Source organism: Megascapheus bottae, chromosome 5, assembly GCF_031878675.1.
Source record: "Megascapheus bottae isolate mThoBot1 chromosome 5, mThoBot2.hap1, whole genome shotgun sequence".
In the NCBI taxonomy this organism is placed as follows: Eukaryota; Metazoa; Chordata; class Mammalia; order Rodentia; family Geomyidae; genus Megascapheus; species Megascapheus bottae.
The window spans coordinates 19,803,755-19,821,790 of NC_143513.1; the positions used below are offsets into that span (position 1 = coordinate 19,803,755).

General features: G+C 36.6%; 1 protein-coding gene across 2 annotated transcripts in view; it reads left to right on the forward strand.

Annotated features, from left to right (window-relative positions):
* The window catches only part of Klhl7 (kelch like family member 7), a 46,793-nt gene that overhangs the window by 14,223 nt on the left and 14,534 nt on the right, over window positions 1–18,036 (forward strand). For both annotated transcript variants that reach the window (XM_090332744.1, XM_090332745.1), the window contains exons 3-7: window positions 107–200; window positions 399–523; window positions 3,099–3,274; window positions 6,126–6,300; window positions 10,788–10,930. In XM_090332744.1, the coding sequence (XP_090188870.1) occupies window positions 107–200; window positions 399–523; window positions 3,099–3,274; window positions 6,126–6,300; window positions 10,788–10,930 (713 nt within the window). The remainder of the gene's footprint in view (window positions 1–106; window positions 201–398; window positions 524–3,098; window positions 3,275–6,125; window positions 6,301–10,787; window positions 10,931–18,036) is intronic.

Genomic DNA, 18,036 nt, shown 5'->3' on the forward strand with positions numbered 1-18,036 from the left:
TGCTAAATTATTTTGAAATTGGAAAAATTGAATCTAGTTTAGATGCTGTGGGCTTCTCAATTAAATTTGTGGTGATCCTGATGTCATGTTTGTTTCTCCATTTCAGCTAACATGCTTGAGTCAAAGTCCTTTGAAGTAGAACTTAAAGATGCTGAACCTGACATTATTGAACAACTTGTAGAATTTGCTTATACTGCAAGGTGAGTTAAGGATTGTTTCTGTATTAGAAGATTAATACCAGAGTAAAGAATTGCTATGACAAAGCAGTATGCTCCAAATTCTTCAGAATGAAAAGCTGTAAAGTTTGTGAATCCTATACCTTACTAGGGTACATTCTAAAGTAATATTTAAATAATAAAAATTACATGAAATTAACATTCAACTTAACTTATTTGTAGGATTTCTGTAAATAGCAACAATGTTCAGTCTTTGTTAGATGCAGCAAATCAGTACCAGATTGAACCTGTGAAGAAAATGTGTGTTGAATTTTTGAAAGAACAAGTTGATGCTTCAAATTGTCTTGGTAAGAAATATCAGATTCCTAATTTGGGGCTTTTATTTGTTTTGTTTTGTTTTTTTACTCTTCATTATGTCTTTCAGTAAAGAAAAACATGATGATAAGCCTCCTTCCTGTAGCACATTTTGTTGTTCCTGTTTGCATACACTGGCACTGTAGGCACAGAAGGAGAACTGGAAGACAAGTAAAAGGAAGCAGAACAATTTCAGAAAATAATAAAATACAGGCTGGGGTTAAAATTGAGAATTTCCTAATGAATTGGACTAAATGGAGCAGGAAGGAAAACAGCTATGCAGATGAACATACTAATGGATTTTTAAAAATGACAACCTCTATTAATTCTCTGATTGGATTAGTCAAGAATCACATAAAGCTCTAAGAAACCTAGTTTGAAAGACAGAAAATCATGCTAAACAACCTAAAAGAATGACTCTTATTGGCACAAACTATATTAGAAAAGGCTGCATTTGAACACGAAAAACTTCATAATTTTATATTTTTGCTATTTAATCAAGTTGAAAAACAGTAGGGAACATTGCCTCATGATACCCAACAAAATGCAAAGAAAAAGTCATTTGTAAAAGAATGGAAAACTTGAGAGGGAGACATGAACACTAATGTGAAATAGGAGTTTCAGAAGAAACAGATGGAAGAAAAGCAAGAATCAAATATTTTGGCTTAAAAAAATTAGGTAGGGGGCCTGGAGTTTGGCCTAGTGGTAGAGTGCTTGCCTGGCATGCACGAAGGCCCGGGTTCGATTCCTCGGTACCACATACATAGCAAAAAGCCAGAAGTGGTGCTGAGGCTCAAGTGGTAGAGTGCTAGCCTTGAGAAAGTCCAAGGACAGTGCTAAGGCCCTGAGCCCAAGCCCAGGACTGGCAAAAACAAACAAAAAATTAGCTAGGCACTGGTGGCTCATGCTGTAATCCTAGCTACTCAGGAGACAGATCTGAGAATCATGGTTCAAAGCCAGACCAAGCAGGAAAGGCTGTAAGATTCTTAATCTCTAGTTAACCCCCAGAAAATCAGAAATTGTTCTGTAGCTCAAAGTTATAGAGTGCTAGCCTAAAGCAAAAAAGCTCAGGGACAGCTAGCCTGAGTTCAAGCCCCATGACCCCCTCCCCACCCAAAGAAAAACTTTTAGTCTAAGTTATACTCGGCCTCATCAATGGACTAAGGTATTCCTTTCTTACATATATCCTAGTGATATTTTTAAATACTCAGTTATTGAGAATTACTATTGGGTTGGCAAATGTTAAGGAACTAGGTAGTGATAGTAGTGGCTTAACATTGCGATTTTACAAAATGGACTGAAACCTCTGAGAATGTGGACCTATAAAATCTTTTAAGTTATTGATATCGGGGGCTTGTTGTTTTTTAATTATATTTTATTGTCAGGATAATGTATAGAGGGGTTACAGTTACATTCATCAGGTAGAGGGTGCATTACTTCTTGAACTTTAATACCCCTTCTCATGTTTTTATCCCCCTTTCCCTCCTCCACCCCCTCCCAATTACCTTGTTTCCCCCCTTCCCTATTTCAAATAAACAAACAAATGGCTATACAATATACCAGATAACAAAGTCAGGTATATTAACCACATGAGGTTAACCATAAGGGGAAAATTCAGTGTGATCAAAGGCTTAAAAATATGCATTTGGCCTTGCCCTCTTTAGCTGTCACAAAAGAAGGCTAATCTAGTTAGGACAGAGATATGTTGCCCTCATTGACCTCCACAAGACCAACAAGCCTGCCTATTACTTGGTAGGTGAATGAGGATAATTTAAACCAGCCAAACAAGAAGTTGACAGCAGAGATGAGCCAGGCTAGTCCAGATCAAAAGAGTTACCTTGACTCATACAATAATAAAATGTGCAGCCTCAAATTAAGAGCTACTAGCACGAGATTTGAAAATACAAAAAAAAAGAATTTTGCTCTAAGATATTATTCATTTGTAATATTAATGAAAATGTATAACCACACACACACACACACACACTCAGAAAAATACTGAGAAAAAATGCAGGAAGTATATAACTAAGTGAAAAATAGAATTTAAGATAAGACTATTGTATTTCATAGTTGTATGCAAAATAAACTTGTTGGTTTAAACAGAAATGAATTGTTTGGCCTGTGTAAGTTAAAGAAGAATCAAAGAAAATCAGCTTTAGAATTTTGAATAACAAGGTTTTTGGATAGCTGTCATATAATGTCTTTGAGATTTTCTTGGAGTATTACAAATACCGGTCACCAGCAATAGAAAGTCTGGAGCTCCTTAGAAGCATTGTCCTTTAAGTACAATGTAATAAAAGTACCTGATGCTTTCACTTATTGGCTAGCACTGTACCAGCTGAGCCACACCTCCAGTCCCTTGTTTTATTTTGGTTTGGTTTCAGTTTTTTAGGCAAGATTATATTAGATAGATAGATAGATAGATAGATAGATAGCCTAGGGTGGCCTTGAACTCATAATTTTCCTTCTTCATTCTCCCAAATGCTGTGCTATTATATTTTTGGCTTTAAAAATATAATTTTCTGTTCCTATGTGTTCTGTGTTTTTATTTTGCTTTCCAAATTTTAGGTATAAGTGTGCTTGCAGAGTGTCTGGACTGTCCTGAACTAAAAGCAACAGCAGATGACTTTATTCATCAGCATTTTACTGAAGTTTACAAAACTGATGAATTTTTGCAACTTGATGTCAAACGAGTAACACATCTTCTCAACCAGGACACTCTGACTGTGAGAGCAGAGGATCAGGTGACAAAGTTACCTTCTGAAAATTTTTAAATCTGATGTTTAGATGCATAAGAAAAAAAAAGTCCTATTAAGAGAGAATATATATTCTTTAAAGTAGTACAGAATAGGTCCGGGAGTTTGGCCTAGTGGTAGATTGCTTGCCTAGCATGCACGAAGACCCGGGTTCGATTCCTCGGTACCACATACATAGAAAAAGCCAGAAGTGATGCTGAGGCTCAAGAGGTAGAGCTCTAGCCTTGAAAAAGTCCAAGGACAGCGCTCAGGCCCTGAGCTCAAGCCCAGGACTGGCAAAAAAAAAAAAAAAAAAAGTTCACATAGATTCAGTATAGGTATAAGAATCCTTAAATGTTCAAAAATACACAGTGTCCAAAAGAGTAGACCAGCCGCATTACAGATTTTGAAAATGGAAGAAAGCTACAAACCAAGAAACGAATACGAATGTTAGATATTGCAAAAGGTAGGGAAATAGTTTATCCTATAGAGCCTCCAGGTATCTCTGCCAGTACTCCATTTAATCCAGTACAACTTGTTTTATACTGTGTCTTCTAGAACTGTCAAACAAATTGTGAGAATCATGAGCTGCAAGATATTTGGGTGCTGAGTTAGGGAATACTCTGATACACAGACTGACTCAATATTTTCAGCCCCACATCCTTCTCTGTGTTTTAAGCCACTAAATTTGCAGTAATTTCTTAATAGCAGCATTAAAAAACGACTGTGGAAAGATATGATGAGGTCACATTTTTTGAGTTGCTTTTGTTCTGAAAACGTTTGCACTAAACCACTCTTTTGTCCTGTCATCTTCAAGGCTTACAGTATGTATTTGCAAATTGACCGAGAATGGACGATATCACTAAACAAAAATAAGAAACTAAGGTCCAGTCAGGTGCTAGTGGCTCGTGTCTGTAATTCTCACTACTCAGGAGCATGAAATCTGGGGATCACAGTTCAAAGCTAGCACAACAGGAAAGTCCATGAGACTCTTATCTCCAACTAACTAGCAAAAGCTAGAAGTAGAGCTGTGGCTCAAGGGGTAGAATACTACCCTTGAATGAAAAAGCTCAGTGATTGTACCCAAGCCCTGAGTTCAAGCCCCAGGACTAGCAGGCATGCACACACACATATGTACACACACAACAACAACAACCACCACCACCACCAGCCTGGACAATAAAGTGAGACCCTTTGTCAAAAAACAATAATTACAAAATTAACTGGTTTCTATGTAAAGGAAAGAAAAGGAGCTTTGTACTAGAGAAACCTGACAAACACTTCCTGCAGGTAGTCCAAGTTAATAAATCATATTGATGACATGTATCACATCACCTTTGTATTGATTCTACTCATAATGCAAAAACATTAGTTGCATGAATAAGGCATGGGACAAATTCAAAATAAGAGACATTCTCTCAAGTACCTGACTGGAACTCAAAACTGTTAAGACTATCAAAGATAAGGAATGTCTGAATGAAATACTGTCACTTACTAGAAAAGCCTAAGGTGACTTAATTACTAAATGCTGCTAATTTTTTTTTTGGGGGGGGGCGGGTTATGGGGCTTGAATTCAGCCTGAGAGCTGTCCCTGAGCTCTTCAGCTCTAGGCTACCACCCTACCCTTAAGCCAAGCCCCACTTCCTGCTTTCTAGAGATTAATTGGAGATCAAAGTCTCAGGCCTTTTGTGCCCAGGCTGGCTTTGAACCTTGATCCTCAGATCTCAGCCTCCTGAATAGCTAGGATTACAGGCAAGAGCCACTGCACCCGTCTACTAATTTTTGTTTGTTTGTTGGTGCCAGTCCTGAGACTAGAACTCAGTCTATATACTGTCACTGAGCTTTTTTGCCCAAAGCTACTTACTGCTCTACCACTGGAGTCATTGCTCCACTTCTGGGTTTTGGGTGATTAATTGAATATGAGTACCCTATTTTGTGGTATTTTTCATGGGATCATAGACAGAGAAATAACATTAGACAAAAAGTAAAGAAATAAAAAATGTATAGATGGATTTTAGGGTATCAGTGATGGTTTGTATAACAGATATATCATACTTAAAGTAACAAGAACTGAGTATAGAATATATATGAGAGTTTTGTACTATCTTTGCAACTTTACTGTAAATTTAAAACTAATTTATTTTAAAGTCTCTTAATAAAAGTAACAGTTGAATTCATAAGATCAGAAAGAACTTGGGCTTTATTAATACTAGCCTTATTAATTAGCTAGTGCAAACATAATGTGGTAGATAAAAATATAAAGAATTTTTAAGTTGCTTAATGGTTTACAAATTAAAGCATGTTAATGAATTTGAACTTATTCAGAGTAGCTGAATGAATGCTACAATATTTTAGAGAATAATTCTTGTAAAATTCTACACTTAATTATAAATTATATATGTTAAAGTTTACTAGAAAGCAAACAGTTCTATTAGTTTGTAATGTATGAGTTGAAATTAATCTTAGGTGATCTTAATATTTCCTGGGTAGAAGCCTTCTTGGTAAACTTTACTGATACTGAATACACATTGCAAACATCACTGACTAATAGACTTCTTTAAATTGGCTGTACTTCCTTCCAGAAAAGAACTGAATTTTTTTCAATCACATATAACATCTTCTCTTGGTTACGTTATGTAGTGGTTATGTCTAGAAAGTATGTAATCTATAATGCTCACTACAAAACAGTCAATAAACTTACAAAATATAATCAAGTGTTTCAACATGTAAATATATCTAAGTAAAATATCAGACATGCTGTCTCCTAATAAGGTTCTCCTTCTTCAATATAAGAGTAAACATAGGTAATTGAAACGTGACTGCTAACTAAGAACTTTTCTATGCTGTTTTTCCCCTTTAGGTTTATGATGCTGCAGTCAGGTGGTTGAAATATGATGAGCCTAATCGCCAGCCATTTATGGTTGATATCCTTGCTAAAGTCAGGTTTCCTCTTATATCAAAGAATTTCTTAAGTAAAACAGTACAAGCTGAACCACTTATACAGGATAATCCAGAATGCCTGAAGATGGTGATAAGTAAGTTCTCTTCATATCCATTTATATCCTGATCATGAGCCAGTTTTTATATGCTTATACTCTTTTGGAATGGATCAGAATTAGTAGCCAAGGAGAAATGTAAAGACTTTATCTTCTTCCTAGAAAATTAATCTCTTAGGTTTCTCATTCTTTTATATATTGAAATGCTTGCAATATATTGGAATACTTGATTTATGTGACAAGATGAAAACTGTTTAGTCTTTTTCTCCTTGTGTATGCATTAGATTCATGCCTTTTATTTCTAGTGTTTTTTACTGAGCCAAATAGTGTCCTGGGGCTTAAACTCTGGGCCTGACCACTGTCTCCAAGATTTTTTGCTCAAGACTACTCTACCACTTGAGCTACAGCTCTACTTCTAGCTATTTGGTAGTTAGTTGGAGATAGAGTCTCATGGGCTTTCTTGACTGAACAGACATTGAACCATGATCCTCAGATCTCAGCCTCCTAAATGGGCTTTGATTCCAAGTGTGAACTTGGCTCATGTTTTGTTACTTAAGTGGCTTTTGTAGTTTTATGTCAAGAGTTCATAATTGACAAATGTAGCTGGGCATAGTAGTTTATACCTGTACTCTGGAGAAGTGGCAGGAGGATCATAAATTCCAGTAACCTTGGACAAAGTTAGAGAAATTGTCTCAAAAACAATATACAAACAAAGGCCTTGGTGGGGTGGGAGGGTGGGTGGGCAGGTACCTTAAATGGAGAGCACTCACGTGGCTTGCATAAAACCCTGCTGGTAGTGTAAAAGAAAAAAGGCCAATTTAAAAAATATATTCTTTTTAGTTTACACAGGCCAAGCCTTGATGACTCTGTAACATGCCACTTAATAAAGTTATTAGTATTCTGCAGCTTTTTTTTTTTTTTGTCAGTCGTGAGACTTGAACTCCAGGCTTGGGCATTCATTGTCCCTGAATTCTTTTTTTTTTTTTTTTTTTTGCCAGTCCTGGGCTTGAGCTTAGGGCCTGAGCACTGTCCTTGGACTTTCTCAAGGCTAGAGCTCTACCACTTGAGCCTCAGCACCACTTCCAGCTTTTTTCTATGTATGTGGTACCGAGGAATCGAACCCGGGTCTTCATGCATGCTAGGCAAGCACTTTAACCACTAGGCAAAACTCCCGGTCCCTGTCCCTGAATTCTTAAGCTCAAGGCTTCCACCCTACCCCTTGAGCCATAGCCCAACTTCCAGTTTTCTGGTGGCTAATTGGAGATAAGAGTCTCACCGACTGTAGTGCCCTGGCTGACTTTGAACTGCGATCTTAGCTCCCTGAATAGCTAGAATTACAGGCGTGAGCCACCGTGCCTGGCTTTTATTCCTTCAAAATATCTCTCTTACCACCTTCCTTCTGCTTCTTCCAATATGGACTCTTAGCTGTTTCAGTCTGACAAGTTTTTACCCTGGAACTTTCCTTCCCCTTCCTGGGAAGTTTTTTCAGTTCCATATTAAGTACATTACCTTCTGAATTCCAGGTTTGCTCTTTTGTTTTATATCATGTTTAAAAATTTTTTATCCTAATGTAATTGTGCAAAAGGATTTCAATTCATCATGACAGTTTTATGAATACAGTGCATCTTGATCTCTTTCATAATTTCCATCTCTCTTATCTCTTCCTATCCTCTCAATTTATTTGGTATCATTTTCATGAATATTATGACTGCATTTTCCTGCCCTTCCTCCCTTTATTTATCTGCCCTCCTCCCCTTGACTTTACACCCCTCCTTCATTACACCCCTCTCCATGCACACACTCATGTTCCAGCTTCCTGGTATTTATTTTAACTGTAGGTTAGTTGTTCGAAGGAATTACACACTGCGATTCTCCCCTGCATATACTATACTTTAGTTACTATGTTTGTGTGTATATGCATGTGATCGTATATATTCTCACAAATATTTACAATTTGGGTCTAACTGCTTTTGTTTTATTTCTATTTCATTCTCTTTCAGCAAGGATTTTACTATGTAAATCAGGCTCCCTTTTCAGACATCAGATATCTCCCCACCATCTAGTTAATGTCTTTTTACAGAGGAAGGAAACAGAAAAGAGGACAAACATAGCTGAAACTAGGCCAAAAGAATTTTAGCCTAAAATAAGTTACAATGCAAGTTCACAGTCAAAAGTCTCCATAAAGAGCCAGGCCAAGTTCTTATTCAGAATTTACAAATACTAGAAGAATTTACCTAATGCTAGAAGGAATAACCTCCAAAGGAGTAAGTCTAAGGAGTGATGAGCTCCTAAGGAAAGGTTCCAGAGTATCTCTCTTCCTCTCCTTAGGAAGGAAAGTATTCAAATTAGCAAAGCAGCAAGTGCATTATTCTTTTGAGTGAGCACCAGTGATCTGTTTGCTGGAAAGGGTTTCCTCTTGTTACTCTCCTCGCAAACATCTGTTCCTGAGAGTTTCGTATATTTCATGGTCAGCACATAGGGACCAGACCTTCGGGGTCAGGAGATTTCAGCTAGTGCTCAATCATTTGGATTTCCAGTGTGTTTCCAGATGGTGCTGAAGCTAATGCTGCTCATTGGGTCATACTTTAAGAATTATTCATAGGCTAAATTTAGCATTGATCTAAAAATGTTTTGCATGTGATTGAAAGATTATTTAAAAACAAACAGTATTCCTCAGAAACTAAATGTAGCCTGAAAAGTCTAAGGCATTACTGTCTACCCATTAAAGAAAAAGTTTACCAACTTCTGACTAATAAAACATATCCCAGACCCAGAGCCTTAGGTCTTGAGGTTTCTAGTTACTCTTATGAAAAAGTGCTCCTCAGCAGTGAAAGCAAATACTAATTTTTTTCTTGCCAGTCTTGAGGACTTGAACTCAGGGCCTGAGTGTTGACCTTTCAGCTTTCTCAGGGCCAGCACTCTATTTTTGAGCCACAGTACCACTTCTGTCCTTTTCTGTGTATGTGGTACCAAGGAATTGAATCTAGGGCTTCGTGCATACACTCTACCACTAGGCCACACTACCAGCCCAGAAAATGCTAAATATTTATAAGTATTTTCATTCATTCATAACCTGCCTCCAAACATATCTGTCTCTTTTGTAAAGGTTTAACACAACTTCATTTATAAAAATATCATGTATTGTGTATTTCTCCCATAATTTGATTGATTGCTGGTACTGAGGCTTGAACTCTAGGCCTCCAAATCTTGCTCAGCCTCTTGTTAAGGGCTGGCATTCTACCCATTTGCACCACTCCTTTAGCATTTTAGAGATGCAGTCTTTATGACTTTTTCTGCCTGGGTTGACTTTGAACCAAGTTCATCTAGATGTAAGCCTCCTGAGTAGCTAGGATTGTAGGCACGAGCAACCAGCCCTCAGCTATAATCTTTTTTAATAATACTGTACATCATGCATAATTCAAAAAATCGTAAAAGAATATATGTTGAAAAGGTCTCTTTGATATCCCTGGTCCCTACACTACATTCCCTTACATAAGTTACTTGATTGATTGACTAAGGAATCGAACCCGGGTCTTCATGCATGCTAGGCAAGCACTCTACCAGTAGGCCAAACTCCCGGCCCCAGTTTACTATACTTTTATTTCTTTATTTGTCTGAGACCAGGACTAGATATTACCCAGCATGTAATGCTTTCACACTGGTTGGTACTGTACTACCTGAATCATCCCTGCAACCCCAAATATATACTTAACTAATAAAATTTTTTCATTTTTTTTAGAGGTCCATGCCTAAATTAAGGAATTGCTAAATGAAGGAGAGTCATGTTAGGTCACAGCTGTTCTTAATACCCTTTGTATTTGAAAGCTATCTAAGTGCTTCACAAAGTTTTATGCATATTTGAATTACCTTGGAATTTCATTAATAAATAGGGTCTGGGATTTGGTATTTTTTAACAAACTCAAGTACTGAAGCTGCCACTCATTAAACTACACTTTAAATGGCAAGTACTTAAGGAGCTCTAAAATGCCAAGGGCTAGGCCCTATCACTAGAGATTTTAATTGGTTTGTGGTAAAAATAGTTCCAGTGAATCCCTTGTTGATTTGAATACACAGTGAAGATTGAGACTGTTGTAATACATGTCTGTTATCCCAACACTCAGAAGGCAGAACAGAAGGATTCTAAGATGAAGGCCCACTCAGGCTATGTAGCAAGACCACCTAGGTTACATAATTCATAGTGAGACCCTGTCCAAATAAAAGATTGAAAACCACTGTATTAAGAGATCTGGATTTCTCTAAGTATTATCTGGTCAGCTATTGATTGAGGAACAAGGTAAATTCGGAATTCAGTTACAACTGTGCAGTCTTAGAATCTTGATTACTTCAAATAATAACTTGGTTAGGAACCAATTCCTTAATACATTTCTGTAGCTTCTTTCCTTCCTCACATTCCTAAATGCTGTGGAGAAATAGCAAAAGAAAGTTATGGAAACTACCTAACAATTTCCTTGTAGAGTATCACATTAGTGACTGAGCTTCCTGGAGTTGAATGCATTTTTCTACAGGTGGAATGAGGTACCACCTACTGTCTCCAGAAGACCGAGAAGAACTTGTAGATGGAACAAGGCCTCGAAGAAAAAAACATGATTATCGCATAGCTCTTTTTGGAGGTTCCCAACCACAGTCTTGTAGATATTTTAACCCAAAGGTAACTATTTTTATTCTTATTTTGCTTTTGAATATATTAAACACATAGACACTCTTCTGTCTTACCTTTAAAGATATTAGCATTTACTATTCTTTTTATAACCTTATGAGATACTTAGTTACTATCATTGTTATGCAGATAAGAAAATTGAGACTTAGATTTCAGATGTTTTATAATTGCTCAGATATGCTTTATAATAACCACTACTAAAGAAAACAGGAACCTACTCCTGGCAGTACATACTTGGAATGAAGATCACAATTTAGAAGCTAGTGTAGGCAAAGTTACCAAGACAAAATACCACAGTTAATGAAAAAAATACAAAACAAAAGGGCTGAGGCTGTTGCTCAAGTAGTAGAGACCCTGGGTTCATTCCCAATATTACCAAAAAAAAAAGAGCTATTTTTTTCTGTTTTACCTCTTTTTTAGCAAGTTTTTATAGGACCTATATCTTACCTCTTGATTACCAAATACTTTCATTCTAATTCCTGCATTTAACAAAAATATATGAGCCAGATGTCTCATGCCTGTAATCCTAGCTACTCAGGAGGCTGAGATCTGAGGATCTTGGTTCAGAGCCAGCCAGGCACTAAAAAATGTGAAACTCTTATCTCTAGTTAGCCACCAGAAAACTTAGCCTTGAGCTGAAGAGCTCAGGGACAATGCCCAGGCCCAGAGTTAAGTCCCACGACCAACAAAAGAAAGAAGAAATGTATGTATATGACTTTATTGTTATCAAGGTGTTGTTCAGAGAGATTTCATATGTCAGGAAATGAGGACATTTCTTTTTGGACAATGGTATCCCTTCTTTCCCCAAATTTCCTCCTCCCGTCCTTGGATAATTCATTTTAATTCTTGCTTTGTGTGTGTGTGTGTGTGTGTGTGTGTGTGTTTAAGGAAAATTCTACTTCTGGGACTACATGTAGTTTGTCTTTTTTCATATATTTTTTATTGTAATTAATAGAAGGGTTACATGATATTTGCCAGATAGAAGGTACATTAATTCACATACATTGATACCCTTTCACATGTCTTGGTCCCCATTTCCCTCCCCCCACCCCCATACATGTAGTTTGTTTAGCAATTATATTTTCGTATAAAAGATGCATAGTCATTCTAGACAGTTTGAAAAACCTAGAAAGTCAAACATCTAGAAATAATCAGTTTTAATGGTTCTTCTATATATATTATGTCAATTGGATTAGTAGTCGGTCTGATACATAGATTGAGGAATACAAGTTAAAAAAAAGAAAAAAGATTGCTGTTGAGAGTGGGAGTACTAGTTTATATAGGCAGCAACAGTGCAGTAGGGTTCCTTTTTCCCCACATTTCACCACACCACCACTTGTTGAGGTTTAAATTCACAATGTTGGTGAATCTTACTGGGGTAAGATGAAATCTGAGAGTTGTTTTGATTTGCATTTCCTTAATGGGCAGAAATAGCATTCCTTTATATGTTGATTTATTCTTTTTAGCTCTTCTGAGAAGTTTTTACATACTCACATATTTATTAACAGGGTTGTTTTATTCTTTGAAGGGTTAGATTCTTCACCTCTGTATATTCTGGATATAAGGCCACTGTCTTATGTGCTACAGGTGACAAAAATCTCCCATTCTGCAGGCTGTCTTTTTATTTTACTCATTAGACACTTTTCCATGAAGAAACTTCTCAATTTTATGCAGTCTCATTTACTAATATTCACTTTGAGCTATTATTTTAAAAGCATGAATTTTACAAGTTTCCATGAGAGCTTATACATTGTTACATTTAAATAAATTTGTCTAAATAAAGAAATGTAGGTAAACTTTTTTTAATTAAAAACAAAACTGTACAAACTTCCAGGAGCTGGTGGTTCATGACTGTAATCAGAGAGGCTGAAATTTGAGTATTGAACTCAGCCTCTGAAGGAAAATCTGAGTTGTGTGCCCAATTAACCTACAAAGAGCTTGAAGTAAAGCTGTAGCAGGAGCATTTAAAAGTTAGCAGGACATGTTGTTGCATATCAGAAATTCCATCTACTTGAAAGCTAGAGGTAGAAGGGCTTACATCTTTGACTGGCCTGGGAAAAAGCTCAAGAACCCATTTGAAAGACTATTTAAAAATAAAAGGACTTAGAAATGGCTCAGGAAATAACAAGCATGGTTTCAACTCAAGGTCCTTTAGAAATGTTTTATAGTGTTGGAAATTTGGATAGAGTAATTCATAGGTTCTCTATTTGCATTGTTTTCTATTGCTCACATAGTTCTCTATGAAAAATAAAACTTTTCTGCGGAAGAGAAAGAAAAAAGATCATTACTTCTAACCTTGTGAGAATCTACTAACATGTCTATTTCTTTTCTTTTTTTCAGGGAAAAGTTTGACTTTATTATATCTATGTGTTTTATTTATGTGTTTCATGTTGCAACTCAAATAAAGAGATAAATAGATATTTTCAACTGTCATATAGATTGGACTGGTATTCAGGAGATACACATTGAAAATAAAACACAAAAAGTATGTAGCTGCCAAAGTGTCTCAAACGCTAGCTGGTTCATGAGGGGAGGTTTATGCATAAGAAAGATCAAAGTTTATTAACATTTCTATTTCTTGACAGGCATAGCTCAGCAATATTGCACCTGCCTAGCAAGTGCAAGACCCTTAGTTCAAACCTCAGAACCACAAAAATGTTAAAATAAAAAAAATTAGAGGAGCTTTTACTGGTAGCTAATGCCTATAATCCTTGCTAATCAGTTGGCTGAAATCTGAGAATCATAGTTCAAAGCCAGGAAGAAAAGTCTGTGAGCAGTGGAGTTGTAGAGTTCAAGTGATAGAAGGCTAGCCTTGGGCCCTAAGTTGAAGCTCATGCCTAATACTGCATGGAGCAGCTGTAGCCTCTTCAGAATTATCACCTTGTTTCAGAATAGGGTGTGCTAAGAATAAATGGATTTCTAATTTCATTTTCTATATTTAAAAATATTTTTATTTCTTTGTCATGTAGAGAAAAACAGGAAGCAGTGCATAGAGTAGATGAGGGTCATTGGGATATTCGATTAATTCACTGTTCCACATTGTATACACAATGGTAGTATGAAAGAAGAGAGCTTCCAGGTTGGATTTGTCAGTCAGCCAGGAAGTCTTCATGTGTGCTTCATGGAGACTTTTTTTAAAGAATTTTCAGAGTAATCAATAGAGCTAAGGATAAGAATCATACGATAATATCTCTAGATGTGGAGAAGGCATTTAACAAAATACAACATCCATTCATGTTGAAAGCACTAGAAAAATAGGAATAAGAGGTACATTCCTTAAAATAATTAAAGCCATATATGACAAACCTACAAACAGTATTATACTAAATGGTGAAAGACAAACCATTTACCTTAAAATCAGGAACTAGACAGGGATGCCCACTCTCTCTACTTCTCTTCAATATAGTGCTAGAATCCTTAGCCAGAGCAATAGGCAAGAGAAGGACATCAAAGGGATCCACATAGGAAAAGAAGGAATTAAACGAACCCTATTAGCAGATGACATGATCCTTTACCAGAGAGACCCAAAAAGCTCCACTCCCAAACTCCTAGAATTAATAAACCACTTTAGTAAAGTGGCAGGATACAAAATTGACCTGCAAAAATCAGTAATCTTGTGCACCAACGATACACAAACAGAAGGTGAAATCAAGAAAATGATCCCATTTGCAATAGCCCCCAAAAGAATAAAATACTTAGTAAATAACCAAAGATATAAAGGAATTATTTAATGAAAACTATAAAAACCTATTGAGAGAAATTAAAGAGGATACCAGGAAATGGAAAGACATCCCATGCTCACGGGTAGGAAGAACCAATATAGTGAAAATGGCCATACTGCCAGAATTGTTACACAAATTCAATGCAATCCCCATCAAAATCCCAAAGACATTCTTTACTAAAGTAGAAGATACAATCCAAAGGTTCATATGGAAAAGAAAAGACCTAGAATACCCAAAACAATTCTAGGCAAAGAGAGCAATGCAGGTGGTATTACAATACCAGACTTCAAACTCTAGAGCTATAACAAAAAACAGCATGGTATTGGCACAAAAATAGACCAGAAGATCAATGGAACATAATAGAAGATCCAGAAGTAAAACCACATAACTGTAGTCAACTTGTATTTGACAGAGGAGCCAAAGATATACAGTGGAACAAACACAGCCTATTCAATTATTGGTGCTGGCAAAACTGGGCAGCCACATGCAGAAAACTAAAAATTGACCCTAGCCTTTCACCATGCACAAGCATTAACTCAAAGTGGATCAAAGACCTCAGTATCAGATCAGAAACAGTGAAACTGCTACAGAATAGAGTCAGAGAGACACTGGAACTCATAGGCATAGGCAAAAAGTTCATGAACAGAATTCCAGGGTCACAACAGATTGGAGAAAGACTTGATAAATCGGACTACCTAAAAGTAAAAAGTTTCTGCACAGATAAAAGCATAGCCACAAAAATAGACAGCCAATCAACTGGGAAAAGATATTTACCAATAATACATCAGACAAATGCTTAATATCCAGTATTTACAGGGAACTCAAGAAACTAATCCCCCCCCAAACCCAACAAACGATTCACTAAATGTGCAAGGAAACTGAAGAGAGATTATCAAAAGAAGAGGTAAAAATGGCAGAAAAACATGAGAAAATGTTCACCATCCATGGTCATAAAGGAAATGCAAATAAAAACAACCCTAAGGTACCACCTTACCCCAATTAGAATGGCCAAGATTTTTCTCTCTCTTTTATTGTAATTAATAGAAGGGTTACATTATATTCACCAAATAAAAGGTGTATTACTTCACAAACATTGATACCCTTTCTCATGATATGGTCCCCATTTCCCTCCCACCCTCCCCCCCCACTCATCTTGATTTCCCCCCTTCCCTATACAATTTCAAATAACCAATTAAAGCACATATAAAATATATCATAACAAGGTGAAATACTGTAACAATATGAGATAACCAAGGGACAGCAAAAGAGATAAGAGATAACATAGTACATTAAGAAGAACAATCATTCATTATATGGCTTTTGTTTCCTTATCCTGGAGGTCCTTACTTTTAGTGTTATGCTATTTGGCCATATGTCTCTAGATTTTATTCTATTGTAAATATCTGCTAGTAGAGCCCAAGGTTTCTACTGATTATGACAAATGAGGGAAACCATTGAGCCTAAGTTCCTTTGAGTCTGGCTTACTTCACTTAATATAATTTTTTCTTTCCATTTCCTAACAAATGGGGCGATGTCGTTTTTTTCTGACAGCAGCATAGAATTCCATTGTGTACAAATACCACAACTTATTGATCCACTCATCAACTGAGGGACATCTAGGTTGGTTCCATATCTTTGCTATGGTGAATAATGCTGCAATGAACATTGTTGTGCTAGTGGATTTAGTATGCCCTAGTTTCTGGATGGTTGGGGTAAATTCCAAGTAGTGGAATTGCTGGGTCATAGGGGAGCTCTATATTTAGCCTTTTGAGGCATTGCCATACTGCTTTCCATAGTGGTTGAACGAGTTTGCACTCCCACCAACAGTGTAGTAGTGATCCCTCCTGACCACATCTCCTCCAGCATCTGTTGTTATTAGTTTTCTTAATCCTGTAGAATGGCCAAGCTTTTGAATTCAGACAATGACAGATGCTGGCAGGGTTGGGGAGAAAAAGGAACCCTACTGCACTGCTAGTGGGATTGTAAACAAGTTCACCCACTCTGGAAAGCAGTGTGGAGGTTTCTTAACTGAAAATGGACCTTCATTACGATCCAGCCATACCACTCCTGGGCATCTATCCTGAACATCATAACCCAGGATATGATAAGGACACCTGCTCAGCTATGTTCATCTCTGCACTATTCACAATAGCCAAGTGATGGAAACAATCCATGCCCTACTACAGATGAATACAAAAAATGTGGTATATATACACAATGGAATTCTACATAGTCAACAGAGAAGATAAAATAATGGCATTTGCAGGGAAGTAGATGAATCTAGAGTGAATCATGTTGAACAAGTCAAGACCAAAGGAACAAAAGGCTCATGGTATCCTTAATATGTGATTATTAGATCCAAACAGTACAAGAGTGTGGACTCAATATTTGCATACCCAATGCTATGGATGTGGTATTGGAAATATAAACACAACTACATAGTCATGAAAATTTATGGCTATAGGCATAATGTTTTATTACATATATTAATATGTATGTATGACATACAAACCCATAGTTTTAATTATGTTCTAAAATCTAAGTGCCAGTGATTGTATATAGAGATTCCCTTCTTGAATACTTGGTTTTTAAACACATCATTTGAAATATGATGTAAAAATCAATGTTAATAGATTCTTTAAAAAATTTAAAAAAAAAGAATTTGCAGAGTAGCCAGGCTCAGTGGCTCATGCTTGGAATCCCAATTACTCAGGAGGCTGAGATCTGAGGATCAAGGTTCAAAGCCAGCCGGGCACAAAATCTCTAGAAAACGGGAAGTGGGGCTTGGCTGAAGGGTAGGGTGGTAGCCTTGAGCTGAAGAGCTCAGGGACAGTGCCAAAGCCACGTTCAAGCCCCAGGAGCCACAAAAAAAAAAAAAAAGAATTTGCAGAGTTTGAATGAAAAGAAAAAGACATCACATTTTTCACAAAAGCTTCCAAAATGAGGTAAAAACTGGGAGAGATCTAAAGGAGGAGTAACATTGTCCAAAAAAGAAAAGGAAAGAAAAAATGTACTCTTTACCGCTTACTAACTGTAACCACTTAGTACATCACTTTTATAATGACACAGTACAAGCTCCCAAAATATTATTTAATTGAATGGAATTCACTTTAGCTTTTCACTTTACATAATAAAATTAGACATGGTGGAAGACCTGAAGGACTAGCTAGTGTTGGTCATTTTTCTGGGATCAATTTTTTGGTCTGTTTGTTTTATTAAAGCAAACAAGATTTAAATATAGGTATATGACTTTAGGCAAATTCTAGCCTCCCATTTCCTGGTCTAAAAACAGAAGGTTTGACTCCTCTCAGTGTTGCGTCAATATCTATTGTTTCTTACCAGTTTTTCATGTCTCTGATCTTCACCATACCTCAA